The sequence below is a fragment of the Nipponia nippon genome, unplaced genomic scaffold, assembly GCF_047370975.1.
Source record: "Nipponia nippon isolate SJK-2023a ecotype South Korea unplaced genomic scaffold, ASM4737097v1 scaffold_11, whole genome shotgun sequence".
Taxonomy (NCBI): Eukaryota; Metazoa; Chordata; class Aves; order Pelecaniformes; family Threskiornithidae; genus Nipponia; species Nipponia nippon.
This window is the reverse complement of record NW_028262302.1, coordinates 3,690,414-3,702,748: the sequence shown is the minus strand read 5'-3', so window position 1 is coordinate 3,702,748 and position 12,335 is coordinate 3,690,414. Positions and strand designations below refer to the sequence as shown.

The following is a 12,335-nucleotide window of genomic DNA, read 5'->3' as shown; positions in this document are numbered from 1 at the left end:
TGGGTAAAGAAGGCATCTTTTTTGATTTCTTTGCTTCCCATGTATGTTCCTGCAAAAATCATTACCTTTCTATGCCAGAATGAGACTCTGAAAGTGTCATATTCTCAGCTATTGTGTTGCTGGACAGTGTCCTGCTGCTTTGCCTGCTAAGAGCATGCTTGCATGCAGCCTCAAAGCATTGCATCTGTGTTAGCTAATGAGAAAGATGTGTCCCCTACTATTTATTTCAACATTGGCAATGTTTGGGTATTGCTTGGGTATTGTTTAGAACAACAGGAGACAAACCATGTTCAGTTACAAAAGTAACGTCTCTGTTTACGTTATTATTTTTGCGTGGGTGTAGTTAGGTGTAGGTCTACATATACATGTGGGTATGTACAAATATTAGCATCCTAGAATTTAAGGGTCTTTCTGAAATCTTCTTTTGCCATAGCTGTCAAATTCCATATTAGATCTTACTATGAAGGGAAATGGATATTCTGTAAAACAAAAATCATATGTGTCACTGAGATATCACTGGAATCGGACAAAATTTTGGTGTTATAACCCTTCTTATTTGGGTCTTTAATTCCTCAAGGCAGTCTGGTTTTGAACAGTACTGTTCTTAAACTCATTCCACTGTGTTTTGTGGGAAACATCTTAAGTGCAGTTTAAAAGAAATGAAAAGTGCCTTTCTTGCTCTAACATGTTGTTTTGTCTTTTCTTTAAATTGTTACAGCTGGCTGGGTGACTAGTGAGCTATGTTCTGCTCTCGTCTGCAATTCAGAATAGCAAAAGCTCTGTGTTTAATGCACTAACTCCCTAGGACAGTAGATTATGGGAGTGTCTTTTGTCACTAAGCATATATATTGCGGCCTAGTAAAATGTGCAGCTTATATATGCGTCAAAGGGAGTTCTGCCTGTTCTTCTGCAGAGAAGAGGTTGATTGCAGTTGGATCCAATAGGTTGACAGAAGAAAGTGGAAAAAAGTACAGGTTGTACTCAGGGCTATCATGGATATAGAAGATTTCCTGGAGTAAAAAAAAAATTGCTTGTATATTTTTTGAAAGGTATCTTAATATTTTATATAAGAAAGGACTATTGAAAAGGCAAAAGCATTTGTTGACTGTTCTTGAATGGACCTGGAAATGTTCTTGTACCATTCTTGTACTGTTCTGTATCCATCAGTGAACAGGTAATAAAAGAGTTACGAATCTCTCTATTTAGAAGGAGCTTTCATCTGCTGAAGAAAAATGAGAAGTTACTTCGAGAACTCAGAAATTTGGACTCAAGACAATGGTAAATTCTTTTAATGGCTGCCTACTTACTTGTTTTAAGTGTGCTTGTACTTAGATGGCTCTAATTGCATAGATGTGAGAGTTGAACTAATTTTTAAAATAGTTTTGTAAATTATTCATGTATTTTGCACTGTATTGTAGTTATTGGTGTTATATTGAACTTACATTGGTGTTATTTGTAGGGTGAAACTCTACAAGTAGAATATCATGAGATAGAGCAAACTTCAAAATAACTTAAAATTATGAACATTTGTATGCATAACATGGAATAGTTTTAAAACTTTGATATATCAAAGTCTTCACATTTTAAGCTTCGGCTAATTGTTTAGCTGTTTTCCAATGCTGTTAGTATTTGAAGACATGGAATAAAAAACTTTGAATTGTTTTTGAAGAAGTTGAAGTAAAATCCAGTGGAGGTTTTAGAAGTGTGAGAAACCACCTTCAGTTTCTCCAGTGTCTAACAGCAAACTGTGAACAGAAGACATTGCTATAGCACTTAAAGATTTTTCATTCAGTTGCATAAGCTGCATTTGCCACGGCATTCACAAGGCACTGTTGTTAATGGGCAGTGCAGTGTCAATAATGCCAGGTTTTGCTCATTTCAGAAGCCCAGCTATTCCATTAGCAATTGGTGCTGCCAGCACTATCCTACATCTTAGAAGTGATGAAAGGGGTAAATGCTGTTCATGTATAGCAAAACTTTAGGCTCTAGAGAAGACGAGACTAGAAAAGACAGAATGGGAATATGGAAATACAGAAGGTATTCAAAAAGAAGGCATATAGTTATACTTCCACTATGTTTTTCAGTGTTTTAAAAGCCATGCTCTGTGTGTACTGTTTGCATATTTTGGTTTCATATTAGTAAAGGCACTGTCATGCAGTGACCATTCCATGTTTTACAGCCGAGAGACACACAAGATTGCAGTGTTTTATGTTGCTGAGGGACAAGAAGATAAACACTCCATTCTTACTAATACTGGGGGAAGTCAAGCCTATGAGGATTTTGTAGCTGGTCTTGGCTGGGAGGTATTTATCAAAACGTTTTTATCCTAAGTTTATTTACAGAGAAAATTACAGATCCCTTTAGATATTATAAGTCTTTGGCTCTTTAGCACTACTCACAAGTACTGAAATACACTGTTTTGCAAGTAAGATGTAGAGAAGAATTCTGGTTTTAATTTCATTAGCAATACTGGCTATTTAATTTTAAGCTCTTTCAATTTAAGAAAGTTTGTGCAGGCAGAGATGATTCTTTAATGTGCAGTCCTGTAGTTGGCTTTCATGGACTGATTAGGAGGCATCTTGATTTCCCTGTAGGCCTGTGAAGTGTTAAGTCCATTGAAATTTTTGATTTACTCAAATTTGGGAATCAAAAAAATAAAAACACGCAGCTTCCCTCATGCTCCCCTCTTCCTGCCTTGGCATGTATCTGTTCACACGCTCCTCTCCGTGTCTCTTCCAGCAGTCAGAAATACTGTCATGTACCCCATCATCTATATGGACCTGCAACTCTTTAGTCACTAGTTCTATACTGTTACGAGGATTTCCTTTTCTGCCTCCTTTCTTTCTGACCGCACAGGATTAGCTTCCATTGTAAAGTTCAACTCGGCACTGTTGCACGGAAGTAAAGGAATCACTCCTGCTCCTGGCTGGCTGCATAAGAATCTGCAGGTTTTCTGTTCCTCTTGTGACTTGGGTTCATCAGGAGTGTCCACAGGAGTGTCCATCTTATTTGTTCTTTTTCTTACTCCTTAGGTATATAAGAGCACTACTAGATTAGCAGTGTGGATAATGACTCTGACTTTTCCACAGGAACAGAGGAAAACTGCTAGAAGTCTGCTGACTGTCATAGAATCATAGAATCATAGAATCGTTAAGGTTGGAAAAGACCCTTAAGATCCATGAACATAGATATTTATTTCCCACATTCCTGATTCTTCAGGAGAAAAAAAAAATCACGTTACTGTCTTCAAATATCCTTCTTTAGTGGGTTAATTCTCTTAGCCTTTATTAGCTAGATTAAAGAGTTGCTAATTTGGATTAATCTTCCATGGTGAGACATCTAATATTTTAACCTCTTAACATTGCATTCTGGATTCTTTATTAACGGAAAAGCAAATGTATCCCATGTGGGCAGAGATTAAATGTATTCATGTCTGAGATACAGCTTTCTTTAGGCACTGTTGTAAAAGTGAAATAGCACATTAAGCATGCTTATTTGTTTAGTGCCAAACTATTTCCATAGAACGAAGACTTAGAAACTTATTTACTAATTATCAGTTCATTTCCTGTGATTTTTTTCATATTCACAGAATGAAAATTTCTCAAGAAAATACATGGAAGGTAACAAGACAATTTAAAGTTGTCTGGCTTTCAAACAGGGTTTCTTCAGAGCTCAGGTCAAGGCTGATGTAGAATCACAGAATTTTTAAAAATTCAAAAAGCACATGTGAGTGACTACAGTCAACTGATCAGGGAATAATACAGTAAATATTCATTTACACAACCTTTCCTTTTCTCTGACCGCTTCACAGCAGCATCTGTGGTGATCGTGGAATATAGAATGCCACTGCACTGTAGCTGATTTCCAATCTAGTCAGTGAGTCTGAGGTCTTTTAGAAAAGCATAACTGTACTATTATGAAAAGGACCATCAGTTTTAAAAACTCAGTTGAAAGTGCATTTCAAAGTATAAAGAATGTATTTATCACCTGATAATTTTTTTTTTTCTCCTAATGCTTCCTGGGCTTTACTTCTAGGTAAATCTCACAAACCATTGTGGTTTTATGGGAGGACTGCAGAAAAACAGAAGCACTGGACTGACGACTTCATATTTTGCTACCTCGACAGTAGAAGTAATGTTCCATGTGTCAACAAGAATGCCTTCTGATTCAGATGACTCTTTAACAAAAAAGGTAGGTGTTTCTGAATAACAGATTTTTCTTTTGGTAATAAACCTGGAGAAATTAGAGTCAAAGAAAATCCAGTAACTTTTTCTGAAAAAACATGTCATACCTTCTTTACCTGCTAGTAGTTGGTATTTTACTGAAGTAGGTTAAGCCATATAAATTATTCTCTACCAATTTCTAATTTTGCCGTACTGGTGATTTTTGCCATCATTGCAAATGTTGACAGGATCACATGTATAGTGGTGAAAGGGGGGTAATGGTTTGTGTAGAAGAAAAAGCATTACGTCTGAATGACGTTTTAGACTTGGAGACTTTAAATGCCAATTAATAAATATGTGGTGAGTACTTTCTAAGATGACTTTGTATTCACTTTTGAGTCACGTGCTGTCTATTAACATAATTATCCCTTCAAAAAGACCTTGAAAACATTAAGAATTCAACAATTTTTATTGTATATAAGGTGTTTTGTCTTGGAGCAGGCACAAATGCTCAACGGTGGTATGATCTCTCATAGCCACATTAAGAAAAAAATGGTTTTCTGTATTGGTATTTTTTTCTTTAGAATTTAATAAATTCCATATTAGTGATAATAAGTTACGGTCTCAAACATGTGTCCTATTATAAATGAACAATTGGCTATCATTAGACTGTCCCCTGTCCTGCGTACATACATCTTCAGATGTGCTAATCCATTCAGTAGACACGTTAATGAGCATTGGGTGAAGTGTAATATTGGAGGAACTGAAGCTGGTTGACCTCAGCATGGAGTTTAATACTTGTAATTAAATTAGACAGTAGACAGTTAGTAAAGAGAGAAATAGCCATGCCTCTGGCAAGCTTCAATTATTAATGACTTTTTTGTTCTTTGTGTTCAACTCGAAGAAAAAATATTATTGTTATTGTTGTTATTATTATAGACTGACTAGGAGTTCTAACTTCTCACTGTCACATCTTAGGTTGGTTTGTTTGGTGTTTTTTTCTTAAATTAAAAAATGGGGTTTTTTTTAATCCCTATGGTGCTGGGTCCTTTCTGTTCTTTATTTCCTGAAGTAGAGCCAGGGTAATACTTAGGTTGTTAAATTATTTATAGAAGTGGTTTAATAGCAAAAATAACTAATTTTAAAATAGATGGTTGCTATTGCTCTAGTATAGAACAGTGTGTGTGTATATATATATATATATATATATATATGGGTTTTTTCCAAGTTGACTGGCTTCTGTATTTTTTAAACAGAAACTTGGTTTTATAAAACACAGCTTATAATTATCCTTACAATGTTTGTTCATAATCTGTTTGAATTAGAGCATTATAAAGCGTTGACAAGGGGGAAGATGGGTCACAGTGAAAATTAATTAATAATAAATAATTTGCAAATGCTGTGGACTTCAGCAGAACACACAGGGAGGATCTCATATCTGTTTCCAGATGCACCCTGAATCTACATATAGCTCTTCCTGCCAGGCAAGATTCAGTGCTGGTCCAGGCTTCTTGTGATTTAGCTTGAGAAAATGGTGTCAGCTGGACTTTTTAACAACTCCAGCTTGCCCCAGGCCTATTTCTCTCCTCCTTTACCCACAATCTCGCTTGTCAGTAATTTGGAATATTTGAGGTCTGTATGGATATATAGAGTGTATCAAAAGATGGGGATTATATTGGTAGCTCAGCTACTGATAGGCTGTTTAATCCAGCTACTTAATTTCTGTGTGACTTTCTTTCCTGTTCTTCCTCAGTGTATGGTTTTTGTTCTTCTTTTTAAGCCCAGTTTCCCCATGAATGGAGGCTTGTGAGCCTGCCTTTATATCTCTCCTCCCTTCCCTAACACCTTTTAGCCCATTTCAATCGAATTTAATAGAGACGTGTTTCAAAGGTGTTAATTTCATGTATGTTTAATGAAGATAGGCTAAGTAAAGGAGATAGAGTGAGAGAGACTCTTAGTGCGCCTACTCAGCAGGTAAAGACTGCATGGGAAGAAGCATTAGACATCAAGGAACCAGCACCACAGAGACATGCTATGAAAGTCATCCCAAACTTGAGAAAAGCATCAACTGAAATTTGCATCTTGGGAGAAACCAGCAAGTGCTATCAGGAGACATGAACAGGAAAACAGGCTTAATTCTTTTGCTAGTTCTGCAACTACTCATGCTGCTTAGCCCGAACACATCAGCAAAAGGAATGTGTTTTATGACATGCTGTCCAGCTCACACACAGCACAGGGGACCTCAGAATCATTTGAGAGCTGTTTGTGTGCTAACGGTTGTATTTGTTCTGAGTGCCATGTACTGTTCATGACCTCCAGAGAAACTTGAGTTTTGAGCTTCTCTACAGGTCTTTCATGTGCTTTCTTTGTCTATTTTGTTCAATGGGAGAAAAACAAGCAAACTTGCAGTAGTTGGCTTAGAACTGCTGCTGGTTTTTATATTGTAAATGTGCCTAGAGGTGCATGATAGGTTCATCTTATAAATGGAAATTAAATTAAATTAAAAGAAAAGTTCTTCCTGCCAGTCCAGCCACTACAAAATCAAGATTCTGCTGTTTCAGAGTCTAAGCCAATTTTAAACTTATTTTCCATCAGTCTTACAGAGTAGTAAATAAAACTTTTAAGTGTCTTGGATACCTCTGAAGTATTTGTTTCTGAAGATAGGAACAAGAGCAAGAAAAAGCATGAATTCAGGGAGAACAGATGAAAATCTTCTGAATGTGTAAAGGAACTTAACATTGAAATGCATATATAAAATAGGTATTTAATTTGCAAATAGTAAATTAAAGATTTAATGCTGATAATGCAATCCATTTTGTTTTTCTTAGAATTAAAGCTTAGAGTAAAAAGTATTTACACTACCCTTACAAGAACAAACTTGCAAAGAAAATTATCAGGATTAAATGAAACTGTGAAGACTCTCAGTTCACAGAGTAAGAAAGCTCATGTATGTGCCTCTATAGCTTATCACCTGTTTAGCTCCTCCGTCCTTAGCCTGATAAAGGAGTGAAGGCATTGTAGGTGAGAATATTATACACAAGATATGTAGATAAAAAGTAGTAATGTTGTTAACGATTGGAATACTAATTCATCTTGGGTTTTGGGTGTATTACATGATTCTAGGCTATGTGTGACATTGTCCTAACCACATAAAAGACTTATAGCTCCCAGTATTTATAGCTAGTTTTTTTATTGTGGTATTAACATGTATTGGGAACTTGAAGGTTTATAGATGTAAATTATTAGTACAATATTTTTTTTGAGTTACAATTAAGTACACAAGTTGCTTTAAAAAAACAAACAAACAAGCACACCATAGTTGTTGAAACAAAGTTTTGTGAAAAATTCAGCTAGAGGGTACATATGCTGTAGACAGCAGTGCTGCTCACATTTAATGGGCAAAAGTAGCTGCATTAAGCCATTACTTCAGATGTTTCTGCTTATTCTGTTCTTTTTATGATGAACACTTTCATTTTTGAAGAAGAAGAAAGTTGGGGCTATCTGTTGTATCATAAGAAAATATGATAGCCTTTTTTCTCCTTTAGGTAAGTGAGTATTAGAAATTACAGTAATTTTGGCAAGAGTTCAAGGGTTAATGCAACAGATAAATAAAAGGAATTTTCTGTAAATTGAGCCCTGCATTATTTCACTTGTCTTGCCTTTCCAAACCTAACTCATTTAATTTTAAAAAGTAAATACTTAAATTCTTCCTGACAGTGTGCTTTGCTTTTACTATCGTTTATTACTTCAATTATACTTGGTATCACTTAGAACAATCTGCCATTTGGAAATTTCAGTATAGCCTGCAGCTTAGTATTAAGTCTGGCTGCTATTGTAACATGTACAGCATATGACACTAATGTATCAAAATTAGATTTGATCATCCCTCCTGGTTATATTTATTTCACATTTCTTTTGTATTCAGTTAACGTAAATGTATTAGGAGAGCTGACACATGATGATGGCTATGGAGTAAGAATATTTTAAAGTATTTTGAGTTAAATTTGAAATTTCAGGTAACCTAACAGTCGGTCATTTTTATATATTTGTTTTAATGGAGTAGAGTTTCAAAGCAAGCCTAAAAAAATCTGTTTGTCTCTGACATCTCCTCAGGGCTGTCTTCCCAACAGCTCAGGTTCAAAATGGCTAAAACAGAGTTCTTAATCTCTTTCTCATTGCCACCTTTCTGGATCACCATGGATAACATGAGCATTGTGCCTGTCACTTGTGCCCATAGCCTGAACTCATCTTTAATTTGGTCCACTTTCTGGATTCTTACATTGAGTCTGTGCTTAAGACTCTATTCTTTTTTCTACGTAGCATTTCTTGCAACGTAGCCTTTCCATACACACAGTTAAAATTTACCCACTATATCCTAAACTGTTGTTTTGATTGCTGAACCTTCCTTTCTCTGGCCTTCACACTTTCATTCTTGAAGAATGCTGCTATAAAAGACATTTTTCTAATCTTTAACGCCTTTTTACAGTTTCTTTGCATTTGTCCATCTTCATTTTGTGTCTTGCCTTATGCTTAAAAAATAAACTCTCTAGATCAGTTCGATCTGCATTTATGCAGTATTTAGCATTTTAGAATATTGGTATGTAATCTATAGTTCCAGGTGTTTCAGCTATAGTGTATTACCCGTTACTTGAAATATGACATTATTTTAGAGAATTTTATTATTTATATTATTGCTGTGCCTTACATCTCTAATAAGGATTTGCACTTTGTTTTGCTTTATGTGATTTATGCACGTACAAAGTTGTAAATTTAGGAAGACAAGGTCAGGAAATGAGTGTGAAGATGTAGTGGCTTACACAATCGGTGGTGAGTTTTGAGTAACCATTGACACAGATTTCAGTCTTGGTACCTGTACGTTCTGTGTGCACCAAATCTGATTCTGTTAGATAACACTGGGACCACACCTTCTTCTTGGGAAACTGTGTTGCTGCCTGTCCTTTAGATTTCAGTGAGCAGATGTGGTTGTAGCTCAGTATCTTTGTACCACTGGTGTCCAGAACATTGAACTCTGGGATGCTTCCAATTCAACACAAAGACATAAAGAATCCAGATTAAAGTTGAAAGAGGTCAGGCTCTGGCTCTCCTGTAGTGTAATAATTACAGTAAATGATGGATTCTCCAAATGTTTGCTGTGCTTGCAGGAGAGCTTTGTGGTGGAGTACTGCTCAATTTCAAGGTCGTTCAACAGGGAACTGAAAAATGAAGAAAAACTGAAATTCTTCCTTCTGACAAGTTTGTGTAAAACCTAACAGACCTTGGAAAGGTCTTCTAGACAATTTCAGGTACTGAATCTCTTCCATGAATCAAGTGGTGTTGATGAGTCAAGTTACCACCATTCAAGCTTTCTCATAAGCTTTGCTTGCTGACCATGGTGGGGACATCTGAAAGAAGCAATAAGGAGCACTATGTCAGTGTCAGAGCTTCTTCTGATCTACTCTTGAAAAAGGAACAGAATGACTTATCCAGAACCTAATTTTTCTCCAAACGTAAAGATGAAATTGTCAACACCCAGTCTTGTCTACTTGTCTATTATTTTTGTCAGTCTTCTACCTCCTATAATGGAAACAAGGCATTGATCTTGAGTACTTCACATCTTGTTGGAAACCACCATTCATGGTTTATACCATCATCCACCTACTTGCACCATCTGATTTTGACTCTCAATTCATTATATGTCACTTTACTCAAATTGGATCTTTGTCAGATCATTCTTGGTAGTAATCATGAGGTGAAACACACCTGACAGGACTTGGAACTCATTGGAATAATCTGATTCATTTTCCTTTACCTCTGAAGCAGTTAGTGCTTTTAGCCTGGAATGTATACTCACACCTCTATGGGGGTATAAAGCAAACTTTGAAATTGGAGAGAAAAGTCACTAATGGCTTCAGTACACTTGGCATCCAAAAATATGTGCCCCTTGTCAGTAATCCTCCTCCTGAAATAACCACACAATACACTTCTATCACACCAAAATCTGTGTCAGTCTGATGCGAAAACATGCATCAGTAGCCATGCTCTATCTGGGTAGCTTTCACAGAAGTGCAAGAACTGATGTCCTGTCTGATTAGCTGCAGATAGCAGTAACAGGTACACAGGGGCAACCTTGGATAAACGAAATTCAGAGGCAGTGATGCCCTCAAGAAGCTGCACTATGGAAACTCTCTATATGTTTTGGATTTTAAAGCCATTTATTTGGCATGTACACTGTCCCTTGTTTTTAGCAGTGTAGGGTTTGTTGTCTTTGAGTCCAAAGATGGTAAGTAAAGGAGGGCTAATTCTTCTACTAAATAGTTCAGTATTGCTGAATTAGGAATGGTGCAATTCAGTGATGGGTCTATCAGCCCTAGTTCTGCTTTTTGGCAGTCAGTTCAATGAGTTCAGTTCAGTCGGTGCACCAGATGGCCATCCCTCAATCTAGGATCATGCAGTTTTTTGACATTCCACAAGATTTCATATCTAAACTGATTTGCCTCTTGCTTTCTTTTTGCTTAGGCAACCTCATCCTTCTTGAGTTTTTCACTTGCTTCTAAGCGCGGGCCCATCAGTTCCTCATTGTCATATTTCAACAGATAGTTTGAGTGGCACTTCACCTAGGAAGGCAGGAGAGGTTCAGGCCCTCAGAACAATTCTATGTCTTTTACAACGTGCGTCACTGCGAAGTGTCATCCAGGGTTTCTGCAGCTGGTGGTTGCGTGCTGCACATCAGTCATTCAGGTTGCTGCCTGGTTTTGTTCTAATCTAGTCAAATAAAACTCAGCATAGTGAATGTTGTTATAACCAATTCTTTTGTTGGGCTGGGTTTACAGTTGGCACAAGAGCATCCCTAACTAAGTGTTGTTCAGAATAATTCAGCCATCTACAAAAGAGGCAAGAACAGCTTGCTTCAAAGGAACCGCAGTCATTGTAGATTAGATGTATGTATGATCTGGTCCAGGCAAAACAAATGACTTGTTGAGCATCAGACAAGATGTAGGGTATTGATGCCATCTGTCCTTTGCCCAGTCCAACACTGAAGAAAATCCTTTTCTTGTAGAAATACAATGCTGTTTTTCAGTCTGATACAACTTAAAGCCAGCAGAGAAGAGCAGAGATGGCTTCTTTTTTTCCTTTTTTTTTTTTTCTTTTAAATCTGCTGCTGACAACCAGTATAAGCCTTCAGATAAGATGAAGGTAGCATTCCAGGAGGTTTTGTAGTATAAACAAGTGAATACTTGCAATGAAATTTCTCTGATGACTGTGTATATGTTTTGCTTTTCTTTAAAGTGCAGTTATGTTCTGAAAATGTTGTTGCGTTTTTATATACAATAACTTCTTGTAAGTGCTCAGATTAGTATCTGCGTGTTACCTCTTAACAGCAGTTCACAGTGCTGTCCCTTGAATAACATCAAGGCAATTGTTTGACAAATTCTACCTACCTAGAGCCGTGCAAGCAAACTGAAAACTGTGGGTGAAGACAATTGTCAGCTATAACTGGTGATGCACAAGGAGAAAAAAATGAGATTCCAGCTTGAATTTTCAGAAATAGCCCTTACGGGAAAGAAACTCACGTTTAATAATCTGAATGTATTTGATCAGTATACGCAAAGCCTCTCTCCATGATGTTAACATTTGTTTATCAGATGGTAATGTTTAGCAGAAGGAGCATTTTGGAGCTTCAGTGCAGATAATTCCAAAGTGTTCAAGATATTCCTTAATCTTGTTATGTGATTATGACTGAGGACACAGCATGGATTTTGAGGAACCCATTTGGCCATTCCGAGCCAAATCAAGAGCTATTTGGGGTTTTTGGGGGGCCGGGTTATTTTTACAAAGGTATACAGGTTTCATGGGAAATGAGCATTTACTTTAGTTAATCTAGGAGCTGTGGAAAATGCAGTAGCTGTTCTGCTTTAAAAGCTTTTTGTTTGTACTAGCCTGTTTGGAATTTGGCTAGAATGATGAGGTTAAAGACTGCTCAGATATGTAGCTTTTAGACAGATGTTCATTCATATTCTTTAAAAAAATCATATAGAATTTAGTAATTCGCTGCCTGTCAATGATGGCAGTCTTGAAAGCATTTTAGTAAATCAGATTGAGTCACTCTGCATTCTTGAGATAATATAAACAAAATTTTAGCTTTCAGTAGAAAACAGATACTGACATATCTGT

At 36.6% G+C, this 12,335-nt stretch overlaps 1 protein-coding gene across 8 annotated transcripts in view; it reads left to right on the top strand.

Moving 5' to 3' along the window:
- RALGAPA1 (Ral GTPase activating protein catalytic subunit alpha 1) overlaps positions 1 to 12,335 on the top strand; it is a 138,694-nt gene that overhangs the window by 91,252 nt on the left and 35,107 nt on the right. For all 8 annotated transcript variants that reach the window (XM_087747205.1, XM_087747206.1, XM_087747213.1 and 5 more), the window contains 3 exons: positions 1,207 to 1,278; positions 2,180 to 2,303; positions 4,036 to 4,191. In XM_087747205.1, the coding sequence (XP_087603331.1) occupies positions 1,207 to 1,278; positions 2,180 to 2,303; positions 4,036 to 4,191 (352 nt within the window). The remainder of the gene's footprint in view (positions 1 to 1,206; positions 1,279 to 2,179; positions 2,304 to 4,035; positions 4,192 to 12,335) is intronic.